The sequence below is a fragment of the Equus przewalskii genome, chromosome 27, assembly GCF_037783145.1.
Source record: "Equus przewalskii isolate Varuska chromosome 27, EquPr2, whole genome shotgun sequence".
NCBI lineage: Eukaryota > Metazoa > Chordata > Mammalia > Perissodactyla > Equidae > Equus > Equus przewalskii.
The window spans coordinates 34,342,176-34,369,704 of record NC_091857.1 but is presented as its reverse complement, the minus strand read 5'-3'; the positions used below and the strand labels follow the sequence as shown (position 1 = coordinate 34,369,704).

Here is a 27,529-nt window from a genome sequence, read left to right as displayed (position 1 = left end):
TATACTCATGTATTAATTATATCCTTTGACGTCGACAGTCAATTCTCGTAATTTTATTAGGAATTAACCACAAATCCCAATCAACACCTTTTTCTTGGTCTTCTATTTTCACACACCAGCAACATACCAATTGAAAAATAAAACTTCCTGTCCCCAATTTTTGGGCATCTAAATGTCCACAAATTACTAATTTGCATTGGTTATTTTTAACCCGCAAGATGATTTGACTTGGTAGAATGGATAGCAAAAATGAAGAGCAGTGAACCAAGCATGTGTAAAGCTGAAAGGCAACTGAGGGCAACAAAAGAACTGACAGAAGATGAAGACAAAATGCAATGGCTGAAGCTTTATTTCTGCCTCATGTTTCTTCTTCATTAAGCACTTAGTGGAAAAGCTCTGGAAAAACTTGAACTTAATCCATCGGTGTTTCTTAAAGGCTATCAAAATTGCTTCTTCTGGGAATCCGGAAGAATATGATGACACAGCCTGTTGTAATGTGAGACTGAATGACCAATTTTTTCCGACATTCCTTTCCACTGGTAGAAATCCCTTTAGGTGAAAGTCTAGTTGACCAACTATTAGCTTTTATTTTTTACACTTTTCTCACTGCCTACTTTACTCTGAAAACGTTGCTTCAGATTCCTTTTTTAAAAAGATCAAAACAATATAACATTAATAAAAATGGAGTTTACTGACAAATTGTAATGCCTAAAGAAGTTAAATAACTCTTTTATTCTTTAAAATCCCAGTTAAGTTCTAATCATACCATCTCATTGCAAATTCTCACTCTAGAGACTATAACGCTGTTCCAAAGACAATTCCCTCTGAGAGCAGAAACCACTCCTTGCTGTCCACAGGCCCAAGGATTGCTTGGCAGCTCATTTTGATTGAAAATAAACTGAAATTCACAAAGGGTAAAATGTATGCAGTTAATCAATTTAAACTGAAATGTTGAGCTTTAGACTTTCAAGCGTAAGTCTTCCCAGGGGAAGAAATTAAGTGCATCTTGGACCTCTTCAGAGTCAAATCCTGCAACCTGAGCGCACACTACAGAACTTGAGGATCAAGACTTGAAATGAGAGCATGTTTCATTTAAAAAAAATCCCATCCCAGAAAGCTATGAAAAAATAACCTGTATTCAAAACTAGTTATTTCAAATGTTTAACAGGCAGAGAAAAGTCTAGCAAGAATGAAAACCAAAACTGAAGGACTAGAAGTCTTCATTGCACCCCAAGGTCAAATGTCTGACCCTTTGACTCTAGTGACAAAACACAGAACCAAGCCCAAAGGTGAGGAGGAAGCTTCACTGAGCTACTAACATAATACCTAGGGTGTTCTTCACTCTTCTTTCCTCTTTCCTTTTCTCCAGATGATACATGAGCACTGAGCACCCAAGCCAGGAAGAAAGAATCATACTGGAGCAGAAGGGTCATTTTTTTAGCTAACTTACATCTTGATAGTATCACAATCACGGTCCATTAAAATTCAAAATTTAATTCAAAGAAAACTCAAACAAAACAGTTGTTTAAATTCACCTAAATATGCGGTCTACTCATTTACGGCATTTTTCACTTCTGACCGGTTATTTTAGATTTCTGGAGTCTCATCTCTCTGCTGTAATTTCCCCGTGAGCGGGAAGGGAATCCATGTATGCCTCCATCTCCACCCCAAAGGCAGCTCATTATGAGAATCAGTGAATGAACCTTTGCTCTGCTGTCTGGGGCCATTGGCTACTAGGTACTATGTAAATAGAATATATTTTATTACTGAAATACAACACGGCTTGCAGATTACTCTGATTTGCTGCCATTTACTTTGTGGTTTCTCAAATGGAACGCAACATTTTTGAATGGTCTCAGTGAGAAGTGTTGATGCATTGGAAATGTTTCAAAATGCAAAAGTCTTTTTGGGTCAAAAACACTCCATCGGTTTGACTACTTCTTAGTTGGATGTTGAGCAGAAATCTGTTTCAATCAGAAGACTGTCCAGATACAGTCAAATAAGTTTGCCCCTGAATCATTTGTTAGCATGCTAACAAAAGAGTATTTTGTACAAAGGAATAATAAGTAAGTGTGGCTGGAAAATGCTAGTTTCAAACCAGACGCAACTTGAGAGCTATGTATTAAATATTATGTTATAATATGATTTATTGACTTGTGCTAGTCATATTTATTTTGTGTATAGTGCAAAAGATCAGATGATGAAGTCTTCCAAATTTGGCTGAAATAGATATACTAAACGAACATACAGAAAGATTTCTCAATCTCAATCTGATGTACAAGATTGTTCAGTATACAATATAAGTATGCAAGCTTCCTAATCTTGATCACATTCAAATTAGCATTGATGTAAATACTGTGAAAAGAATTTAATAGTGCAACAGAAAAACTGTAAACATGCCTATGGCATTATTTTCCTATTGATTATACCATAATATACAGTAAAAAAAACCCACATAGTACAACTCAAAGAGCTAATATCTAACTATACTAATGTAATTTTTTGGGAGAATTAATATCTAAAACAACTAGCCATGAAATTAACAGAAGAATAAAAAAAAAACTTCCTGAATAATTAAAGGCAAAAGGCCTCTTGTGCACTGAGATTGTTTTTTAAACCTTTACAACTTTACCTCCCTTATTCGGACATTTGCATTAGATGTTCAGCCACACTTTCTGTTTAATGGAAGGACATTTGAAAATGTGGTGACACCAAGATATGACCAGTATGCTGTGATCCACATCACCATTTCACTGATAATCTGAATCCAGTTTACCTTCCCCATTTTCTCTGAGTCCCCAAATTCCCATTCTTATAGAATCAAATACACATGAGCATATTTGTCAAGGACTTGCTCTCTCTTTTATTTATTTTTCCTTTCTGTTGAGGAAGATTAGCCCTAAGCTGACATCTGTGCCAATCTTCCTTGGGTTGCCAAGTGGAGCGTGCTGAACTTAACTATGACACCATGAGGCCAGCTCCAAGGACTTGCTCTCTTAATTGCAAATGGCTTTCACTGATCATTTCCACAATTATACCTGAAAATGCAGTGTGTGTGTGCACATGTGTGCATATATGTGGGCTCACACATATGTCCATGCATCTTCCTGAGTGAATATGCAAATCTGTCCTGGTTTGAATGAAATGAGAATTCACCTTTCTACCTTTAGCCAATCCTAGCCCAATTATTCTCTGCCCCCCACAGAAATGCAGGATACCAGCCCCGCAAATTCTGCCAGAAGCACAATGTTCCCTCTGTAACACTGAGTTGTATGAGATTTATTTAAATACTGAGGGCATTTTTTACATGTTACCAGAGTATCAAACTTCATTCCTGCTTCAAGGAGTCCTCTGCTCGTGAATTCCTTATCCCAAGCCCCTGGCCCCGTCCAACATTACAGACTTCAGCATCTGCGCAAATTTCTTGGATTGTTACGCAGCTCAATTTTTCTCTTGTGCAAACTATAACCAACAGGCATGTTCTTAGCATGAGTAAGACAAACGTCATTCTCAAGAGTTTTCATTTGCTCTTGGAATTTCAATGGCACTTCCTTTGTGGACAAAAGCATTTTAACAGATAAGAATGAGTGGCTCAAAGGACTATTGATCCAAAATAATAAACTGAAGAGAGAAGGACAGGTCTGGAGGCCATGTGGACAGGGGCCCCACAGAGCCCCATGGCTTCAGAAAGTTACTTTGAAAACATCGTCTGGAGCAGAGCTTTTCAAACTTTCATGTGTACACAAACCGCTTGGGGGTCTTGTTAAGAGACAGACTCTTATCCCCTAAGTCTGGGTGGGGCCTGACACTCTACATCACTAATAACCTCCTAGCCGGTACTGATGCTGCTGGTCTGTGGACCACATTTCGAATAGAAAGGGGCTACGACATTCCAACAAAAAAATTAGTGTGAACAATAGCATCAGCTCCATTTGTATGTGTTTTCACAACTGTTAATTCCTGATAGGACTAATTTCACTCCATACAAGTAAATCCACTGAAGAGAGGTGAAAATGGAATAATAACATTTTATGAGTACAGATTCCTCCTGTCCCTTCTTAGGTGTTACCAGATAGCTACCATTATATATAACATTTTCTTTGACAAGAAAAGGAGTGTGTTTTAGAGCCATGATATTAATGAATACTGAACCACATTTTAAGTCTTGACCATAGTATCTTTGATACTTGAGTTGAACAAACACCTGCTATCCTTGTATAGAAATGCCGTTCCTTTCAATGTCAGCATCAATGTCTGTCCATCCAGCAGGACATTTTTTCAATTGCTCTACACCAAGTTCTTCGAAATGTAGCCCCACTTTAGAAAATCTGAATTTTGAGAGTTTGCTTCAGACAAAGCATTTAAAAGGAAGCCTCTCAAACATGGAAATGCTTGTTTAGCCACCAGATCAAAGGAAAAGATCAAGTTTGTAGCCTGTGAGGTTTTTTGAGAGTGCATCCACACAGTTTTGCTTTCACAGCGACCTTTGCTTTTGGAGCGAGCTCAGATGTGGAAACAGCTCGCAGAGTTAAACAGCAGTGACACCACTGCCGTCAGACGTTGCTCTGCTGTAACAAAAGGGTCCTCAGTTCTCTTTCCCTCTGGTCCTCCTGCCTGTACTTCTCCTCAAGTTTCTGCTTCTCAGCATCTGCGCAATAAAAGGTGCAGTCCGGGCTCTTCCGGATCTGTTCGAACTGACTAAAGTCAGCCACATACTTTCCCGTTTTGGAGAGAGAAACCACAGGCACAAACTCAAAACCCCAGTAGATCTCTTCTGGGATGTATGATGTGCGGCTCTGGCAGACGGCGCTGGTGGATTCCACAGTGGCGTTCAGGAGGACCACCAGTTCGAACTCCTTCTCCTTCAGGTTCTGCGGTGTGAGATCTCTCAGGGGGCTCGTCTCGTCCAGCACATGGTAGAAGGTCATGGGCAAAATGAGGAAGGGGCTCTCCGAAGAAGAGTCCACGTGGAATTTGACGGTGGCTTGGTTCAGGAGGATCCTCTCCCCCTCCTTGGTGACGTGGGTCTGGAGGAGCTTCCCGGAGAGCTGGCACTGAATCAGGAGACTCTTCCTCATGTTGGCCACCTGGATCACCAAGCACAGCTTCCCGTTCTGCTTGGTGATGACAGCACAGTGGCTGAACTTGATGGTCTCTGCCCGCTTTTTGGGTCTGGCGATTTTTGCCAGGAAGGTGCCCGTGATGAAGATCTCAATCAAGGTCGTGATGACCAACTGAGCGACCAACAGGAAAATGGCATGAGGACATTCCTCCGTGATGGAGCGAACTCCATAGCCAATGGTTGTCTGGGATTCCAGGGAAAAGAGAAATGCCCCTGTGAGAGAGTCCACTTTCATGATGCAGGGGGTGTGATTTGAAATACGCTCACTGGGCTCTAAGTCCCCGTGAATAAATGCAATGGCGTAATAGATTACTCCGAACAGGAACCAGGTCATCACAAAGGTGGCTGCAAAGAGGGTGAGCTTGTACCTCCACTTCATGTCGATCACGGTCGTCCACAAGTCTTGAAGGTAGAGTAAGTAGATGCCATCCACCTTGTCGATTCTCACGTTGCTGTGTCCACTCTTGGACATGACTCGGGGCCTGTTGGTCTTGAGTCCAGCTCCAGCAGTGTGCTTCACCAGAGGAGCACTGGACATGTTGATGTGCATGGCGTCCATCGTCAGGCTCTTGGGACCACCTGAGGAAATGACGAAGAAAGATGTTCCATTACGGTCACATGTGGTGGAACGCCCAGAAATTAGAAATAGGATAATTCTGTGAAACAAGTGAGAGTATCTGGACGTACACTAGAAGGGAGAATTCTGAAGGCAAGACATCAATTTGTACTTGAGGAAGAGAGTAGGGTAGAGCAAGGAGCATAGAATTTGGAGACAAGAAAACCTGGGTTAAATGCAGACTCTCCGATTTATTTACTGTGTGAGCCTCAGCAAGCTATTTAACCTCTCTGGACCTCAGCTCACTCATCTTTAAAATTGGAATAAAGCCTACTTCTCAGGGGTTTTGTGATGGGTAAATTAGATAATGGCTATAAAGTGCCAAAACAGAGCCTCACACTAAAAAAATAATGCTAATGTTCTCTCTGTGATATTACAGTTATACGCATCCACCCCACAGGGTATTATGAATATTTATGTATATTTAACTATCATGGATTTCCAATTATAAAAAATTTAAAAATAAATTGACCTAGCATAGGGTCAGTACCAATATAACTAAAATGTACCATCAATAAGATAGTTCTTAATATAATGATGGATAATATTAATAGAAATTTTTAAAACTTAGGCAGTATTAATACAATTTTTAAAACCGTACCCTTTTACATGACATTCCCTATAACAGCAATTCATTTTTTCCCCTCATCCAATGAATAATTTAGAATCCATGACCTCTCCTAGTTCTTAATTACAATAGAAAAGACTATCAAACAACCGAAAAAAACCACAGAGTGAATAATTAAGTTTTATTAACGGCTTGATCCATATGCTGGTTATTCTTAGAAAAGTGTTATCAATATACCATGTTGGGTATGACATTTAGATGTGCCACAGAAATTCCGCTTTACTTCTTTAGAACGAAGCAGAGCCAGCATAGGAATCAATTCTAAAGAGCTAACGAACAAGTAAATAAGTAGCAGAACAGACCTCCCCAGAAGTCCAGGCTCCTACATGAAGCCCCAGGGGTCACTCTGCCCGGCACTAATGACAGGAACAAGCTGGGTGTGAGGCCACACAGCATCTTACAGTACCTGCTTGGTGACTGAGATAAATTACCCCTAACTCCCTTGAAAAAGATAATGTGAGTGATTACCGGGTTACCCCACCTGGTTGGAGTGTTTTTTGCCACCTCATTAGTGTTTTAAGGATTAAAAAATTCCCCTCTTTTAAAAAGGAACTGGTATCCTCTGGTCTGTAATTCATGCAATGATCTTCGCTGTTAGAGCAGCGTTATCTCAACAGAAGTTTAGCAAGTAATCCTCTGGGTGAACCCCTTCAAGGAAACTGAAACTGTACCCGTCAGAGGCTGAGGATGCAGTGGATCTGTTGGGCTTTTTCATTTTCATTTTTCATTTTCCTGTTACATTATTCAGAGTGTATCCTTTTCTGAATGCCTCTTGAGATGATTTTTTTTTTTCTTAGAAAGTCACTTTTTCATTTTCATTGCAAAGAAGGGCCATAGGTTATGCAGAATTTATTTTACTGGTTGAAGCCTATTCCTCTTATTTTGGGATTGATTTGGAAGAAAAATACAGAATATAATTGATGAGCATGGGCTCTATCAGACCATCTGCAGCATCTCTCAGTAACCAAGAGGAAAGCGACCACAACGAAAGTTTGGAAACAAAGCGCCATGCTGGTATGCTGAAATGCACAGCCAAGCCCAGAACGCCAGCCCCGCTACAGACAAACGGAGCTTCTGTACAAGTAGCTGCATGCACTTTTTTTTGGTAAAGAAACTGCTAGGGGAAAGTGCATGCCATTCAATCCACTGAAATAAAAACAGAGGCTTAAGTTTTCAAATGTGAGTGATACACCAGTGTCCTGTGGGCCCAAGCAAAGCTCCAAGCTCAGCCGTCTGCCAGATTCTGGAAAACTTGGCCCTGTTTATATGAAGGAAGTGCCATGAAGCTTCTGTTTTCACCTCTTTCAAAGGGGCAACAGGCCAAGCTTGGGATGAGCTCGATCTTTTTTCTCTTTCTGCTGAAAGCTTTTTTGCTGCATTTCTGCGTGTCTCATATCTCGTGTTAGAGATAATGAGACCCATAGCTATCAGAGGTTGGTGGTCATAAATGGGAGAAGGGGACATAGAGCCTTGGGGTGGGGAGTTTAGCATCTCTCTGTGGAAAAGAGGGTCTGGCGGACGGTGCTCAAAGGGTAAACACCTGCTCCCTCCCTCTCAACACCCTGTGCCCTCAGAACTGTTTACTACCTGGTCACTCACTCAGCAGGTCAGAAGGCGTCTTCTTCAAGGCAGGTGGGACGTCCTCGCTCCCCTTCACCCACCTGGCTACCATGGGATTCTGCTACTGCCTGAAAGAAAGAGGGACACGTGGAGTTCACAGCTGTTTACTAAGAAACTGACCCAGTGAAACTGACCCTTACTGATTTCTCCACGGGCTGGGGCCGGAGCAGTCACCTTCCAATCCCTGGCAATCTGGCACGGTGCCCGGAATTGAGTAAAGCCTCAAGGAGTGTTTTAAGAATGAAATTGAAGCCCCAACCACAGCCCTCACAGGAGAACCCACCTCTCTGAAGGGAGCTCAATGGTAGAACACCCTGGAAAGAGTGGGTTAACTCACCCCCATTGAAACCCACTCTCAACTGACCGTCAGGCAGGGAGGCAGGAAGGGGAAGTGCAGAGGAAGTAAACAGTGAGAATTGGAAGGGAAGAGTCTAGAATATTTTTACCGCCTGTGGAAATGCATTATTACTGTTGAGTCATAGAACATTCGGGTTGAAAAGATCGTCAGAACCAGGGCATTTGACACACATTTTTCAAACAAGGAGACCAGACCTGGGAGGTTGGTGACTTGTCTTCACCACAGGGATGCTTCATGGCAGAAAAAATGAGGTCCAAAGTCGTTGGAAGTTAGACCAGAGTTCTTGTCAGTACCCCGAGAATCCCTCTCAAACCTGCAAAGTTTAATGTAATCTGCTCTAAGTTCAAGAGGTTCTTTTGCATCCTACTTTTCTCATGTGCGTCCTCCTAAGCCAAATATCTATCTCCCCACGTTTGTACCTGCCTCACACGCAGAGGCACACATTCACTTCACACTTCTTTTCTGATCCACCCATTATTGTAAATAATTACTCATTTATCCTTTAAATAGTCCCAATTATTAACCTGTATAACCTCTTGTACACGGGATTCTCCCAGTGTTCACAGTATGTTTGGCAAACGACTTTGTCCCCTTCTCTATGTCAAGATCCAGCATCTCCTTCTTTGCACCCATCAATTTACAAGTATGCTTTATCATTTGCACTTCATTATATGCTCTTAATTTATACTACTTTATTTCTCAGCAGACTTCGTTCATCAAATGTACTTCACTGTTGACACACTCTCATAATTTGATGTGACTACTTTAGTTTTTTTTTCCTTGGCGATTCTGCAATTTACCTGGTTTAACTTCTAAAATGTTAAGGGATGATAAGGGTTTCCCAAAAGTTAAGGGTGGAAAGAATGATAAAATATATTCTCCTCTAATGTTCCTTCTTCTAAATCCTCAAATAAGCGATATTCCATACAAACCATTAGTAGTTTTCCTCAATCTCTAGAAATTGTATTTATCTCTCCAGTTTTCATTATCTTGTTCCAACATGTGGGGTGGAACTGTAATTCTTAGAATGGAGATAACTTTATTGAAGTTGAGACCTTGAAACTGTTGAATGGGGAGGTCAATGTTACTCTCTCGTGCTTCAAACCAATAATGTATATACATGGCGTGAAGTCATTTACTGCTTATGCTGTGTAGCATTTGCTTTATGGAGATAAAGAAAAGGAAACAAACACATTTTTGAAACAGAAGTCAACGGTAGGCACATTGGAAAAGATACTTAGCTATATGAAGAACTACACTTCCAGCATTGAGGACGAAGCAGTGAGAATGGAAAAAAATGGAAGGGGAATTCCCATCCCCATCCTCAGGGAAGAAAAAAACTCTATCAAAGAAAGGGGATCTTATAAGAATGGATGATCAAAGAAATCAACCACAGTGAGCTGGAACACGCTGTCCTGTCAGAGAGAAATCAACCTGTAAATGGCCAGAAAGCCACTGACCAATTAGAAGAAATACATATGCAAATAATAAGCAAGAGTAGAGTCAGAATAGAGCCAGAAGTGGTCCAAAGTGGGCAAGATGCAGATAAATAATAACTATGGCAAATGTAAAATGAAGATTCAGATGTTTAACAGTAATAATAAAGCTTCAGATAAATAGTAACCATAATCAACGTCATAAATAGATAACACTACATCGCTATGTACCAGCCATTCTTCTGAGTACTTTCGATGTGTGAACTTAACCTCATGCCAACCCTGCGAGGCAAGTGCCATCATTATCCCATGAGGAGGAAACTGAGGCACAGAGAGGTCAAATGACTCCCCCAAGTTCCCATCAGCTGGCATGTGGTGGTAGTGTCCCCGTGAAGCCCCTGTGCCCATGCTACTACCCTGAAAAAAGTGCTCAAGCTTTAGCTGCATCAGGACCACTTGGATGACTCGGGTTTCTGATTCAGTAGGTATGAGGCAGAGCCCAAGAATCTGCATGTCTGACAAGTTCCCGGGGGATGCCGACACTCCAGGAACGCACGCTGAGAACCACTGCACCAGGGTACACAAGCTGAATGATATCGCCAGCTTGTCCCCCTTGATGAACATCCTTATCCCCTCACTTTCCCTTCTGAATTCTAAAGTGACACTACTGCTCGCACAGGCATTGAGAACGTCTCTTTACTAATTTTTAGAAATGGCCAATCTCCGCCATCCTTATAGATGAATGCCACCTACCCTGTGGCCCAAGGCTAACTATTAATGTTTTAAAGCAGCAATATATGGCGAACATAATCAAACTATAACACACAGTTTATATTTATTATATACATGTTATATTATATAAATATTGTTATAGAACATGTAAACATTATATATTATAAAATTTATATTAGAAAACATTTACAGAAAATAGACAGATATTATAATATAGCATTTATATTATGTTAAATATATATTATAAAATAATATCAGTAATTCTAGTAGAAATATTAGCCAAAATTAAAGTACAGAGAAGTCTTTAATTCCCATAATAGACTTTCCTCCATCACTTTCACTAGCCAACCTGTGTTTACGTGATCGCTCTCTTTTTCTAATTCTCAGAAATGGGATCTTCCAGGTAACTGTCATGTGATGCTTTGTTAGGAAAAAGAAGACAGTTTAAGAATGACTTCTTTCCTCCTAATTAATACAACACTGAGACCTTCTAAAAACGTAGAGTTCTGTTGATTCAAATTTTGAAGTTTTTAATTTGCCCAACCTGGGAAAAACATCTGTGTTCCATGGTGGGCTAACAAAATATAGGCGCCTGCAGAAAAATAACTCATAAAAAAATGGGGAGGCAGCAGCACCCAGAACCCAGAGTTTCTCAACCAGGCCTCAAGTGACGTCATCCTATGTGACTTCAAATGGGGTGGGGAGGCATGGAAGGATGACACCCAAATGAAAACAGAACTTCGGATTTCCAGACTAAAATGAGGGCTTGAGGCCATCTGACTTTAACATTCTGGCAAAGCAGCTTCCTGTTTGTAAGAAAAGTTGCTTAAAAAGCTTTCTTGGACGTCAACTATTTCTGACAAAACAATTTTTTGATGATCTCCCTCTTTGCTATGAACCCAAAATATCTGGATTAAATTTCACTTTAAGGATATACAGGGTTAAATATTAAGCAGAAAAAGAAATGCTTGACAAGAATGTACTTGGGGTTCACTGAACTCAAAAGGCTTAAAATATTGAAAACAAAATCAGTGAGGCTCAGCTAGCCTCTCTCTGGATCCTGTGACTCTGGTCACACGAGCACCGGGACCTTCGGCTTTGGCCTTGTGCCACGTTCCTCCCTGCTCCTTAAAGCAGTAAAAGATTCACTTCATTGGCTGGTCTGAGTGTTCCTAATCCACTTCTGGACCCCAGGAATGTCAGCTGAGGACACGGATGGCTTTGCCCAGGTGGCCTCATAAATGCACATGTTCATTGAAAAAGAACACGGTGGACAAAGTTAACTCTCAGAAGATGCCAAAGGGTGGCTGTTTGGTTCTTCTCTGCTAGAGAAATTACTCTTTCCTTCTGCAAACCCGTTTATTTTTTCCTCAGGCCATTGAGGAAGGACAACTTCCTGGAGGCTGTGGGATTGGTCTTTCTTCTCCATGAGAAGCATAAGGATCTGAAGGGACGCACTAGTTGAGATTATGGCAGATTCATAAGTTAGCTTCCTCTGTCTTGATGACCTATGTTTTGAAGATACAAATTTGGAAGCTGATTGGTAGAGCTGTGGCAATTTTTGGTTGTTGTGGTTGATTGTTTATTACTCCCAGTTCTTTGCTATCCCTCTCTGCTGGGTCCATCTGTGGAAAATCCTTCCCTGGGGTCGTCCCTGTTGGGGAATGTGCTTTCACCCTTTTGGGTCTGATGTGGGCGTATGATTTGCCGATGGAATGTGAACTGCAGTGACTCATGCCACACCTGAACAGAAGCGTGAGACTCATGGCGCGATCTTGTGTGAGTCTCAGATTGGTTGTTCCTTCTTCTGGGGATTGGAAAGAGGGACACAATTGGAGCTGAGCTACAGCTGAACCAAAGCCAACTCGTAACATGGATGGGAAAAAACTCTTATTGCCGTAAGCCTCTGAATACTTGGAGTTGTTTGTTACTGAGGCAAAACCTAGTGAAAGCCTGACCACAGAGACACCCCCTACTACACACTTTTGTATTTTAGGATTACACGCCTGACCTAAAAGGTAGTGCACTTAAAGGAAACGTGTAAAGTCCTGAAATATCCCTAATGTAAACTCTGAATGTTGCTCTGTGACTACACACTGAATAGAAAAGGAAATCCAAATCCAAGAAGGTTCCAATAGGAAGAAAGATTTGCCTGACCTGTAAAGACAACACAGAAAAGGTGAATAGTTCTTCTCATTAAATTACTTCTAAATCAATATTTAAATTTATCATGACAAGACAACTTTTCAGGGCAAGATATAAGGGCCTCAGATACTATCGCTGTACTATTCATTGGAGCGAGAAGCCCTTAGTTAGGGATCTGGTAGCCTCATGATGTGTGATGACAGACACCAGGGGCATCCCTGGGCACCATTATCATTATATCATTGATAGCTTTCATTTGGAAAGGGGGGACTTAAAAGGGACATTTCATTTCAAATTCGAAGCAATTACAGACAGTATTTTATTTATTCCTTCTCCCTATCTTGTGAAGAAAGTATTGTCTCGATTTTCTAAATGGAGAAACTAAGCTTAGAGTGGTTATATAATTCACACGTGTTCACAAAGTTCATACACGGAGGACGTCATTGACAAACCTGAGCTGTCTCCACAGCCATCCTCCTGTCTAACCACCGTGCACCTCTGACATCAAAAGTAGCTCACAGAGAGATCTCTTCTCATGATGCAGTGCGATGCAGCATAAAATCAGTTCCTGCTCATTACATGTTAGTACCCATCATAGAATAAATAGTTATAATTGATTTACTGTTTATCCTGGTCCAGACCTTATATCAGGTGCCATATATTAATTTAATTCTCACATAGATTCTGTAAAACGTACTACTATTATTTCTATATTCCAGGTAAGGAAACTGTGATACAGCACAAGGTCTGTTGGAGTCTGTGGTCCACGCTTCGCATCTCTATAACACTAGTTCTTGAACTTCAGTGAGCATCAGAATCATCTGGAGGTCTTGAAATTCGCATGCCTGGGCCCCATCCAAGGGTTTCTGATTCAGTAGGTCTAGAGTGGAGCCTGAGAATCTGCATTTCTAATAAGTTCCCAGGTCATGCTGACACTGCTAGTCTTGAGGCCACACTTTGAGAACACTATCTACACTATTCACCACTTAGTGAGTTATGTAGAATACCTGGGAAAATCACAAGCACATAAATCGAGTATCTAAAAGTTCAGTCTCCTTATTTTCAAACAAAGGAATGGGCCTTTTGGTGTGTGAAGGAAGAGGAAGCCAATGGGGTTCCATATATAAATATGGCAGCCGTCTGCAGAGTTTTCAGTTAGATAGAAGGACTGTCCTAAGGGATAGAAGTTCAGGTATAATGTCTTGGGGGAAAAATTGAGAATTTCTGGGAAAAGGAAAGCAATCAGTTAAAAATTGCTTTGAGATCTCTTCCTTGGATAATGGGTATCATCTTAGAGTAACTTTCAGGGTTTGCTGGGTAAGAACGCCAGAGGCCTGAGGAGAGATCCTGGATTCTGGGGCAAGAGAGCTAAAGTTGGAGGGTCTTAGGGGTCCCCTAGCTCAGCCTTCCCCTAAGTGTGTGGTACAGGCATTCCACAGATAAAGGGTCTTTTGGTCAGATAATTTGGGGAAGCTTTTCCTACTGACCCTCCAAACACTCCACAGCCTGCACCCATTGGAGATTCACAGTGTACATTTGTATATTACAGGGTCTGAGAAGTCCCACAGCAAAGAAACCTGCTTAACTCTATATATCTGGTGTTTATCTGGCATTTGGGGACACTTTGAGGAGTGCCAATCTGGAATAAACTCTGCACTTTACATCTGGGAAAAAGAGGATCAAAAAGGTGGAGTGAGCGGTCGGCCTGGTGGCACAGCGGTTAAGTGCGCATGTTCCGCTTCGGCGGCCCGGGGTCCACCAGTTTGGAACCCGGGTGTGGACATGGCATTGCTCATCAAGCCATGCTGTGGCAGGCGTCCCACATATAAAGCAGAAGAAGATGGGCACGGATGTTAGCTCAGGGCAAGTCTTCCTCAGCAAAAAGAGGGGGATTGGCAGATGTTAGCTCAGGGCTGATCTTCCTCAAAACACAACAAAACAAAAAAGATGGAGTGATGGGGCGGGGTTAGGGCTGGAAGAAAGGCTTTATGATCCTTAGTCCATTTGATGGGCAGGTATCTCTCTGTTGTCATGAAATTTCTTGAGATGAGCTATCCATCTCACTGGATACTGAAGACAGGGTAGCGTAGAAGAGGAAGAACCATCCCCCTCCCCCCCCCCCCCCCCCCCCGCCACACACACAACTACAGCGTCAGCATCACTTGGGTGTTCATTAGAAATACCAATATTCTGGTCCCACAACTGAGCTGTTGAATCAGAATTTCTGTGGGTGCTACCCAGTAACCTATGTCTTACAAAGCACTCACTTCCCAAAGGACTATGTGTCTAGAGTTTGTCAGTGATGGTTGGAGAACTGGCAAGGTCGTTCTTTCATCCCAATGCACATTAGAAAAGCAACAAGTTCTCCTTCAAAGACAAGTCCCACATTTTGCATTGCATGTGAGCATCTAATGATCCAATTTGCCTCTGCGGTCAAATATTTAGCCTTTTTCCTATGCTTCCATTCCATTATTATTGTTTCGAATTCCATAAGTACAAAAAAATCCCTTTCCATCTCTAAATGCGGTTTGCATAGTTATAGCCTTCGCTCCTCAATGCAGATCTTTTTAATTTTTTTCTTTCCGTAGAACGCCAACCTTCCTCTACTCGGCAAAGACAAGTTTAAACAGATACTAGGTTCAACAGGAGACTCATTTCCCATTTTCCATGGCAAAGAATCTGAACACTGGAATAAGTCAGAGGTATCATTTGCTGAATATTTTTGTAAAGACAGTTTAATTTCAGGCCTTTTATTTGCGAGAGAGCCGGCTAACCCAAATAAAACATTATACATCTGTCTGTTGTTACGAGTGACCAACTTCAGCTGAACATTATTACTTAATAACAGCTAACTTTCCTATAGACTAAGAATGTGCAACAGCTAAGGAGCAAATGGAAATTTCCTTCGGTTTACCACCCGTGGTTTCTTCGTGCTCCAACATGTGAAGAACTTGGGTAATAAGCATATTCTCCCCTCTAATCACAGCGTGGCTTGGACATGCATTGTTGTGAGATGACTGGCAAAACAGGAAAATTTATGTCTGAGGGGAGAAAAAACCAAGGCGAATCGTATTGCTTGAGCCTCCCTAATGCACTTCTCCAAATTTTCTCTTTGGGAAGAGATTTCTTGAACGAGCTCATGGAATCTCACTCACTCTTCTTGTCTGGATTAGTTCAAATGTAACCAGAGAAGATGGCTCGAAACAGTGCCAGGTAGATAAGGAGATGGAAATAGAGAGCGTTTGGGTCTGTCTGCCTGGAGCCTGGAATAAGTCAGAATGGAAGGCATCTGTTTTTTGCAGACAGTACTTGCAGAAAAACAAATTTTTTAGTGTATTCTATTTAATGAAACTTCGCACTGGGCATAGTCAGAGCATTAGAAGAGGAAGAGAAAAACGGAGAGCAAGCGACGATGTTCATTTTCTCTAACCTCCATCTCTGCCCTTGAAAATTGCTGGAGACTAGGTCATTGCATTTTTACAATGCATCTTTATGTAATTTGCAACATTTCAAATTGATTTTCCCCTAAATAAATCCCTCACTAAGACTTTGAATTCACTGCCTTTAACCACTCCCGTCTATCTTTCTTTTTCTGACATTTATAACATTGTTTACTATGATAAAGACATGGAAATATAGAAACAGTATCACATTATAAATAAATGTATCAATTTCACTCTGGCTTGTTTTTCTGGCTTCATGCTGATGACTTTTTGTTCTGTTTAAAATAAATTTGGAATTGTTGGTCTCTATCAATTGATGATTAATGGACTTTGGTGTGAGATTCACCTGGATTTGAGGGTGGAATTCTTCTTGGTGATTCCTATGCTCATAGTTATCATGATTTGAATCTCATCCCAGACAGAGGAAATTATGACTTGCTTGGTTTGGAACCAAGTTAATGGATGTGTGTCAAGAGTGTCAAAAGGTTTTAAACTCAGTGTCACTGTCAGTCTGAATCTTGACCACATTTCTCTAATGGAGAAACTGGGTATCATAGGATGTCAGGGGAACACAATTAATACCAAAATTCTTGGATTGTGGTCACTTTACTTAAGGACTGGTAATATTTCTGAGTTGTCTGCTTGTCCCAAAGTTGAAAACATAGACGCTTGTAATCACTGAGTCATAACAAGAAAATTTCAATCTTCAAAATACCTTCACATTCAATCAAAGTTTGAGACCTTGGGCAGTTAACGATTCTCCATCACTGAATAGTGTAAGAAAACAGGTTCTAACAATCTGTAATTAATTAGCTGGAGGGTCTTAGCCCAATTTTGCTGTTTTTAGGGTTTCCAGGTAAAATACAAGATGCTCAGTTGAAAGTGAATTTCAGATGGACAACAAATAATTTTTTAGTGTAAGTATGTCTCATGAAATATTTGATGTATATACTAAAAAAATATTTATCTGAAATCCATATATGTGTATTATATAGATAAATTACAAAGGAATTCTACATTTTTTGCTTTTGAGGAAGATTAGCCCTTGAGCTAATACCTGCTGCCAATCCTCCTCTTTTTGCTGAGGAAGACTGGCCCTGAGCTAACATCTGTGCCCATCTTCCTCTACTTGATATGTGGGATGCCTACCACAGCACGGCGTGCCAAGTGGTGCCATGTCTGCACCCAGGATCTGAACCAGCGAACACCGGGCCACCGAGAAGCGGAACATGCAAACTTAACCGCTGCGCCACCGGGCCGGCCCTGGAATTCTACATTTTTATTTGCTAAATCCGGCATCCGTAGGGAAGAGCAAATTTATGCTCAAGAGTAGCTCAGAAGGTCGAAAGACTTAAAGACAAGTTTTAATGTACACACAGCATTCTTAGAAGAACAGCAACCCAGATTTTCCCAGCACCAGGAACCCCGAACATAAATGTCATCCTTGTGAGATGAGAGCACAGCCTTCTCGTGAATGGTACACTAGACGTCCAGGATGCTAGTCTCATCTTTAATATTTTCGCTTAGGGGTTCTTAACCATGTTGTGTCATGATCTTTTTTGGCAGACTCCTGAGGCCTCTGACTACCTTCTCAGGACATGTTTAAATAGATAAAAATCAAATAAGTATGATTACAAAAGACACCCGTGATATGAAACTGTACTTATTGAAATATTTTAAACCAAAATTGTGCTTCTTTTTCAAGCATCAATTAACAAGAGCTAGCATTTTGAAGGTGTGGTGAGCAGAAATGTGATTTCAAGATCTCTGAACAACTACAATGTCATGTTGAAATGCTCCTGATTTCTACCATGACAAAGTCACAGTCACAGCTACCATGATGGTGGTGTGCCATACATTCATAGTAAACAAAGTGTAAATTTTAGTTAGAGGAGACAGAGAATGAACTGTTTTTATTTTTTCCCCCATCCTAGGTCATCGGTCCTCCTGAATTCTCCCCATAATCTCTCCAGGCAATCTGGCCCTGGGTTTAAACCCTGCCGTCAATGAGGCTTCGATATAAACCTGGTGAATCCTTCTTGGTTGATTTCCCCATAGACAGTTTCTTGACATTTTTAACAATTAGCCTTTTAGATACTGTTTCTTCTAGAAGAATGGCTGACACTTAACCATTAGAATCACAGTTAATCCTCTTTCCAGTAGGACCTTACCACCGACACTAGCGTGAACAGGGACCACGACATTGGTGCTCACGTAACTGGAACCATGCCAATGGGGAGACCTGCCAACACCCCTGCTCTGGACATAATAGTCCCGTTTCTTCTCACATGGTAACAGAGGAGGAAATACAGCTTAGAATCATACGCAATTCTCTGTGTTCATGGGCTTCCATGTCCCGTTTCTCCGAATTGTGAAGCTGGATTCTTACAGTCAGTGTCTTATTCAGTCGCATAGCACTTTATATTACCATGGTTTCATCATAACTCTTACCAGGAAAAAAGAAAGCTTACTCATCTACGGGACAGTAGTTCAGACAATACTCCCCTTCATAAATCCTCCAGCGGCCTCCGCCGCTGACAGCAGAAATCCTGAACACCTTTGCAAAGCAGAACTCCCGTCAGCTCTGGCTCTCACTCCCTCAGCTGTGTTCCCTGGAGGACGGAACCTGGGTTTGTACTTACCGTCGATGTCCTCGTGGCTGGGAGCCCTCAGTTCCTTCCACAAGCGTCTCCTTTCTCTCCCCTTCTCAGTTAACTCCCACCTGTCCTTCAAAAGTCAGGTTGAATATTACCCTCTCTGTACTTAAAAAAAATTAAACATTTCTTCGGAGGCAGGGGAGTGCAAAGGTTAAAAGTACGGAGTCTTTCTTCTGTGGATAGGAGCTGTGTGACTCTCGTCAACCTACTTAATCCAGCTGAGACACAGTTTCCCCAGCTGCCGACTAGCAGGAATAATAATTCCCATGCCCGCTGGGGTTGTGTGAGGTTAAATATATAACGTCAGCAGACTCTGCCTGCTCATCCTCATTATTGTATAAGAACTAGCTACTATCATTATATGTTTACAATAAACAAAGCACTCGAACTATGATTTAGTGAAAGGAAGTCGCGTTTACCACAGATGACAGCACAGTTAACAGTCTGATCGTGGAAAGTGCTTATAAATCAGTAAGAACCCTTGTACACTCAACCAGCAACACTTATAAATATACAATTCAAAAAATTAAAAAGGTGGAAAAATCTTAAAGACATCTCAACAACATTTATTCATTCATTTCTACGCCAAGAGTTTCTCGACCACCTGCTCCGTGCTAAGCCATGTTCCGGGTGCTGGAGCTCCAGCAGCGAATAAAACTGACTTGGTGTTTGCACTCATGTAGTTTGCAACAGAGCAAGAAAGGGAGGGATTAAATAAATCATTAGACAAGTTACTTAAGGACACTTGTGGGGAGAACTGGAGGGAAAGTCAAGGATGGAACATGGTGCGGGTAATATGTCCTAGTCTGGGGTTCCAGGAAGGCTTCCTGGGGGAGGTGCCATTAAGATGGAGACGTGAAGAACAAGGAGCATGTGGCAGGTAAGGGAGCAGGCAAGGAGAGAGATGAGTGCTCTGGGCACAGAGACATGTGGCATTTACAAAGGCCCCAGGTGATACGAAGCTTGCATCTTCTAGGAAGTGGAGAAGGGTATTGCGTAGGGGGTCAGGCAGGAGCGTAGGGCAGAGCCACACCATGAATGGCTCTGCGGGCTCCTTGAGGATCGTTGCCTTCCTCCTATGAGAATGAGAACCATCTCAGGGTTTCAATCGAGGAAGAGACAGGATCCGACTTGCTTTTTAAAGTCATCATTTTGGACACAACATGGAGAATGAATTGGAAAGAGACAAGCATCGATGCTGAAAGTCTGGTTAATCAGTACTTTCAGTGATCCAAGCTAAAAATGCTGATGCATGAACAAAGACAGTGCCAGGGGATGGAGAGAAGGGAAGGGCTCTGAGTTACACGTCCAGAGAGAGTCAAGAGGTATCTCTAATAGGCAGATGGCGGGGCAAGGATGCAGAGGCGGAGGAGGCCCCAAAGATACTCCTGACTTCCTGGCATGCAAATGATGCGGATAGGATGGGCTATATTTTACTGATTCAGAGGACACTGGATCGTCCTCTGTAATTTGAAAATCATTCATATGTTATTGGATGCCCACATTGTTCAAACGTTTTGATATTCTATCAGTGGGGAGCTCCCTCTGGGACATAATCTCAACACAGACAGAGGATCCAGTGGTGGGGGTGGGGTGCTGGGTATAGGTTTGAGGGGGTGCCCTGGGGCTGCACGGGACATACTTAAGAAGAGATAAGAACTGGGGTCTGTGCTCATGGGCCCAATGTCAACAGGGAGGGCTGGGCAGGAGGCACGCTTTTGATGTTTGAGTCTCCAGATGGAATTTGATACATGTAAGTGGATGAGATTCTCCCAGATGCAGAGTGTGGGAGAAGCAGCCCCAGACTGAGCCTCAGGCAGGCAGAGGAGGAGGTCCTGGCAAATGAGACCAAGAAGGAGCCACTGGTCCAAGAAACACAGCTTTTCACTGATCAAATCACCAAAGATTTTAAGGGACATATCAACGTTCCGTAGGGACAAAAATGCGGAGACGAACAGCTTCATAGATGGTTTCTGATGGAATAATTTGGCATAGCTTTTTTGGGGGGCCATTTGACAATGTATACCCAAAGTTTAAAACTACTTATTTATACTCTTTGACCTAGTAAATTTACATCTAAGAATTAATTAGAAATGTGCATCAGGATTATGCACGAGTGTTCTCTACATTAGTTATAATATTAAAAATTTCAAAACAGCCTGGATCACCAATAACATAGATATGATTTTAAATTTACAAAATATTTATAAGCTGAAATGCTACATAGTCTTTAAAAACCACAGCAAAATGCTAAACATGTTAAATAAAAAAAAGAGCTTTTGATAAAGCTCAATATACAGTGTACGTGCTCTGTTTTTCTTTCCCTAGGTGAAATTACAACGAAATGCCTCTAAAATGTTAACAGCAATTATCTCTTCAAAGGAAAACAAAATTAGGAAGGCTTTTCAATCAGACTTTCCATTTTTATGCAGTTAATCTGAAAATTCAATTTCCCTAGCACAGACCATTCCCAAACATTCCAGATTTTACTGTAAACGAGAAGTACTTACTGTGCTCCACTGAGAAACTTTCCACACACCGCCGTGGCCAAACCATATGAAATAATTTATTCTCAGAGCGTTTCGGTTGTACGAATCCAAGAAGCTAGTGTTCAGTAAGTGTTCGGGGTTATTATTTCATGTCAACTTCAGGCTGCATTTAATTGACTGAGGGAAAAAAGTTTGCACTTCACCCAAGAGGATTGCTGACCTAGCAGGTTTCCTGCCCGATGCCTCTGCTCAGGCAGGTCCCTTCACCCCAAATTCTTCTCTGTCCTGTGTTTGGCAAACTCCTACCCACCCTCAAGGCCTGGTTCAAACGTCACCTCCTCCAGCTTCCAGGGAGTGTTCATCTTGCTCCTCTCTTCTGCCTTTTGCAAGCTGTCCACACCTCATGGTACCACTTACGTGCTGCTGTCACTATGTTTGGAAGCTTGGCTTTCTCCTTAAACTGGGCTCTGTGGGGGGGGGGGGGGGGCGGTGCTCAATTCATCTTTTAACCCTAACGCCGAAATGAGGTCTGTCCCATGGCAGGGACTTAATGTTGGAGGGAGGAGCGGGGTGGGCGGAGTGCCACTCAAAGGAACTGACAGCCATCCAGATTTAGTAACCAATGTAGCTCATTTAAAGATATGGGATGTGATGCTCTAGGTCAGAGGGGACGCCAGTCCAAAGCTAGGCATGTTGGAAGGAAGAGGGGGCCAAAAACATCACTGACTTGAATGACCGAACTAGAAATAAAGGTTTAGACTGCCTACTTTGATTCCTGGCACCAAGACTATCCAATAACAACCTACATTGAAGAGAAAATGAGTCCTAATATTTCTCAAGCTGATGAAATTAATAAGCACTACAGGCATAAATATATGCAGTTTAGCACAACAAATTACTTTCTAAGTGTGCTTTGTGTTCCATGAGGACTTCAACACGCTGACCATCATATACAAAGGGTCCTAGGACTCTTTTCAGCAATCTATTTGCTTCCTTAGAACAAGAGTCTCCAATGTGTTGTATCCCAGTCATCCAGGAGAGGACAGCAAGAAAACAGTAGGGTTGTCAAATTCATCTTCTACCTTAGCCTCTTAAATGTTTATATTTTGTGTATATTTTTAAATATACATAATATATTGGACAGGACAAAGAATTATATATTGTGCATGTATGTCCTAAGTTGGTTGTGTCTATAGAGAGGGATTATTAATTTTGAATCCATTGCTTTAGGCCAGTGCTTATTAAGCTTTAATATGAAGACAGAGTCCCTGGGGATCATGTTAAAATACAGATTCTGCATCAGAAGATCTAGGCTGAGGTCTGAGAATTTGCATTTCTAACAAGCTCCGAAGTGACATGATGCTGAGGCTGGAGGCAGCTACACTTGGAGTTGCAAGCAGCCTTCTGCAACCAGGGTTGGTTCCTCATTTGAACTCCCCAGCACAGAACACAGAAGACGGTTTTGGTAACTATCTTCTCGTCTCCCATAGCTGGCCACAACAAGCACCACTCTAGAGCCCAGGAGAGAAGGGAACTCATTCCAAGAAAAGGGAGCTGTCATGGCCACAAAGGATGATTTCTCACAGAACTCTACTGAGAAAGGGGTCCCTGGGGAGCCTGCTGGGCCTATGGCTTTACCTACAGGAGAAAGTTCAAGGTCACTAGCTGACTTCAATGAAAAAAAAAAAAAGCACTGTTTACAAATCACCGTACAGTATTACAAAACAGTCCTGTAGTCAGCAATTCTTTTCCAGTGTTTGGCTTATATCTGAAACTTCCTTTACGGAAAGCACAGCTGGAAAGCAAGGTCTTGAGCGCTTCAGATCATCAAAGTTCCCGTGGTGCTAAGGTTAAGTGGAGGAGCTCTAAGGCAGAAGTCTCTTCCTTTCAGACTCATAACAGTCACCTCCATACACCCTTCCCCTCAGGGGACCCTGGTGTTGGGAGTCAGTGGGTTGCAAATGCTCTTTGTCCAAAGAAGAGGAGAAAAATAACACATACATACACATAGTCCCCAATAAACATTTATGAGTGAACGCACACACCACACATTATTGATAAATAAAATGATTCTCTTAATTCACAGGGTTTACCCAGAAATTCATGTTTGTGTGTCCTAGGGCAGCTTTTGAAAGATCATTGTGGTCTAATGTGAACTACATACCTTAGCTTAATTTCAGAGCCAATTTGCACTACGTAGTAGTGGCTGCCAGTAAGTTTTCAAGTATCTACATCTTCCATATGGTGCAACTGGTCTCAACAAAAAGTGATGTAAGACTGAATTAGAAAGGTGCTTCCTCTGAATCCAGGTCCACAGTCCACACAAACCCAACAAAGCAGCTAAACGGGACTCATCGCTAACCAGCTCAACACCTCAGAGCACATGCTCAAGATTAATAAAGACAGTGGAGAGGATGGAAGAGGAACTTCCAAGGGGCCATTCAATCGGCCACTTGAAATGAGTTGGCCCCTGAGTTAAACCTAGTCGGTCAATTCTTAATGTTCTATCTTGGATCTATTTTCAGCTAAAAGACCCAATTTTCAGGGCATGAAATTGGGAACGGGAGCCTGGTTGAAAGACCTGGGCTATGCCCTCCTGTTTGTTCTGTGTGCTGTCTTCTGTTTCCCCTAAATCATTGGTAATAAAACCCATGAAATGAGAAAGGCCCAAAATCCCTATCTTTGAGTTTTGGGGAGACACATGGGGTTTGGCTGAGGAGAATGCTTTACATTCCAAAGCCAAGCTTTGGGAAACAGAATCGATGGGTGTGGATAAGAGCTTTAAGGGAGAAAGTAATGACACCTTGCCTCCATTTCCTCAGTGACTGAGTGATGACTCTTAAAACTCCCAGGAATAAGTCTTCTGCCCACCACTCCCCTCCATCAGCATCACTAACAGCCGGCGGGCGCATTTCATTCCTCATCTTATTTGACACTTCCATAGAATTTCAGACTGTTGCTCCAGTCTTCTCCCAATTTCTCCCTACTTTTCCAGCTCCTTCTCAGTTCCATTTTAGGCTCCTCCTTTTCTGCCAGTCCCTTAAACTGTATTTTTCCCCAAGCGCCATACTCCAAACTATTTTCTTCTCTAAACACACATGCCTGCATCTACTCCCACGGCTTGAGATGCCACCTTCCTCATTCGGAAAGCCCAGACCTTGTGTCTCCATCCCAAGTCTCTCTCATTAACAGTCTCACCCTGACTGTGGCCGGGCCAACAGCCAGTGAAGGGTTTATGGCCTCCCACTTGATTGTCCACATCCCAGCTTCACTATCCACTGCCCAGTTCAGCTCCCCTCCCCCTGCAGTCCCTCAGGAACTGAAAGATACTGAATACCCATGTTTACCTCAATATCCCTCTCCCTTCCCACTACCACTGCCTTGGTTTAGATGCACATACTTTTTTCAGTGACTTCATCAGGCTCACAATTAGGTCCCAATCTCAAGTCATCCCCTCTTTAAGGCTTTCCCCACAGTGCAGCCTCAGGGATCTCCCTAAAGCACTCCTCAGTTGCCCAGCTCAGTGGCCCCCATTATCTATAAAACAAAACTTCAGAGCCTGACTTTATGAACATGGCACGTGAGACCCTCCAGGGACTGGTCCCACCTACCTTTCAGCCTTGGTACCAGTCATTCCACAGCCTGCTATATGCCGAACGACTTGCAGTGGCCCAAATGGGTGGGTCCTCTGTTGATTGATATGATGCCTTTAAACATGGCAGGCCATCAGCTGGAAAGCTCTCTCCCTTTCTTCATCTGCTTTCGCACATCTCTCTTTTGAGACGTTGCCCATTCCAGGTAGATGGTTTCCCTACCTGTTCTCATGGGTTAAGTGCTTTCCCTATATATTCACCTGTGCTTCTGCCTCCCCGAATATTTATCTCAGTGTAGTGGAGTTGTTTGTTTACTTGTGTTTATCTAATTACAATAATAGTTATCAAACCAACAACTACCATTAGTTGAGAACATACATGTGACTGTGTTGGCAGTTCACATACTTTCACTCCAAACTTCAGAGTAACTCTGGTAAAACTAAGTAAATGGAAGCTCAGAGAAGTTAGAGGGTTTGCCTAAGGTTACACAACTAGTTGGTAGTGGTGACAATATTTAGATCCTAGTCAGTCTGACTCAAAAGCCAGTTCTTTATCCATGACATGCTATTGCTTCTCATTGGAATGTGAGCTACCATATCTATCTTATCTTGTATACGCCAATACCTAAGTTCTAGCAGGAGCTTAATGTTTTTGGATGAATGAATAAATGAATGAATGAATGGAAGCAAAAGGAGCTTAGAATCTTCCAGTCTTGGAAAAGCAGCCCCTTGGGTCTCAAAAAGAATGTTTCTACCTATTGGTTGTATTGATGAGAAAAGTAGGGGGAAAGTCACTTTGTCTCAGTTCCCTATAACACACACAACTGTTACTGATGGAAGACACGGGTTGCATCATGCCTACAGAGTCAGTGTTCCTGGAAGTGCCTTGTGCCGCAGTGCCTGAAAACCTCACCCTGAACCTGCTCCCATTTCTGTTTTATTTATTTCCGCGAGCGGCTCCATGGTCACCCAAGCCAGATGCTAATGTTGGCCTCCTCTTCCCCCTTTCTTTATGACCACAGCCACATGGTCTTCAGTTTTATCTCTTGAAGAATTCTTGTTTCCAACCCCTGCTCCTCTGCAACCCTGGGCTCCTCTTGAGCCCTCTCCACTCTGACTCCCTTTTACAGCCGATCTCTATAAATGCAAATATAGCCTTCCAAAAATGAGAACTTGTCCATGTCAGTTCCCTGTGTCAGCCGTCAAATTGTTCTTCATTTCTTACATGATCAAGTCTAAACTGTTTGCCCAATGTCCAAGTCTTCTAAGGGATAGCCCTTGGCTACCACGTTGGTGGCATCTCCGGATGCCCCCCTCTCCATCATCCATGCTTCAGCAATGATGAGCTGCTTTCACTTCTCCACATACTGCATGATGCCTTACACCTTCCTACCTGCCTTTGCTCCCAACGTCTCCCCTTCCTGGAAAGCCCAACCTAGTACCAGCTCCCTCAATTGCCCCCATGGTTCTTCCCATGGCTCATTCCTCCCACTGAGGTTCATTTAAGACCTTGTCTCTCCTTTACGGCTCTAAAGCGTCATATCACCACACTCAACACAGGATCATGGTTTTCCCTTAATGTATCCGTCTCTTCTTCTGGATGACGAGCTCTTCAAGGGCAGGATTTGGGCCATGAGCATCCTTGTACCCTCAGTAGCACAGGCCCTGGCATAGAGTAGGTGCTCAGAAAAAAAAGCTTTAATGACTCGTATTCATTACTCTAGAAATGAGTCAATGAATGAATCAAAAAATGGATTAATAATCCATCCCTATAAATTAAAGAATGATGAATGTCAAAGACACGGCCCAAAACATGTGTGTGGTTTCAAAGCATTTGTCATCATATGTGAAGTTTTCCAAATTGCTTCTTTGAAGCGATTTATACTTACACATTGTTCTACCTCTGTGGGAAATGAGTTTCCACAGTGTTGAAATCCCCTGGGTTAAGAAACACTTCCTTTTATCTGTCCTGACTCAGATGTTCCCGGAAGCTGGACTAACCCTTTCGGCTCGCTCGGTTGATGACTCTTATGCTGTGGTTCACTAGTGTCCTCAAAGACAACACGGACTTTCAGAAAGGGCTTTTCTCCCAGAGAATGGTTTACATCCTTAGGGCAGGATTCATCACACTTATAGTTCCCTGAAGGCTGGGAGGTTTCTACTAGAGAATGCTATTACGGTCACATGTGCATTGGTTCATCACTTTTTTGTTTAATCCCCCTCCCACATACAAAAATTAGCATGGAAATTACTTTAGGACCCTATTTGTCTTCATTCATTTGGTGGCCCTTTTAGTAGCTTTCTCAACAACATCTTTAAGAGGCCCAAGGACATAACTTGAAGATTGTGGTGAGATCAAGAGGGAAGGAGGGAAGGCTCATGGCTCTGTAGGGTGGGCAAGAGTTTCTTCTAATCCCCCCCCAGTGCTTCCCATCCACCATCAAGCCATCACATTTGATCTCTGGGATTGGATTCTTAAAATCAAAGGGGCTAAGCATTATTTTGGACAGATCTTTACCACTTTCTCAGTCACGAGAAATGGGACCTAGTTTCTAATATGCTATTCCTATTGCCATTTTAAATAAACTATGGAAGAAATGGTTGAGGGAAATTATAAAACTCACACATAGCTTAGGACTGAAAATGATGACATGGGTCTTTGAACTCCAGTGCACAGCCCTCTGCGCTGGC

At 42.2% G+C, this 27,529-nt stretch overlaps 1 protein-coding gene across 13 annotated transcripts in view; it reads right to left on the bottom strand.

The window, feature by feature from the left end:
* Nucleotides 1–2,129: 2,129 nt before the first annotated feature.
* The window catches only part of KCNJ15 (potassium inwardly rectifying channel subfamily J member 15), a 45,372-nt gene continuing 19,972 nt past the window's right edge, over nt 2,130–27,529 (bottom strand). For 3 of the 13 annotated variants that reach the window (XM_008539436.2, XM_070597914.1, XM_070597910.1), the window contains exons 2-3: nt 7,954–8,054; nt 2,130–5,701 (exon numbers count right to left, since the gene is read on the bottom strand). In XM_008539436.2, the coding sequence (XP_008537658.1) occupies nt 4,554–5,681 (1,128 nt within the window). In that variant the 5' untranslated portion in view covers nt 5,682–5,701; nt 7,954–8,054 and the 3' untranslated portion in view covers nt 2,130–4,553. Of the gene's footprint in view, nt 5,702–7,953; nt 8,055–8,538; nt 8,658–18,742; nt 19,030–21,267; nt 21,770–27,529 lie in introns of those variants that run through there. The other 10 variants (XM_070597903.1, XM_070597905.1, XM_070597912.1 and 7 more) reach the window with 9 other exon arrangements.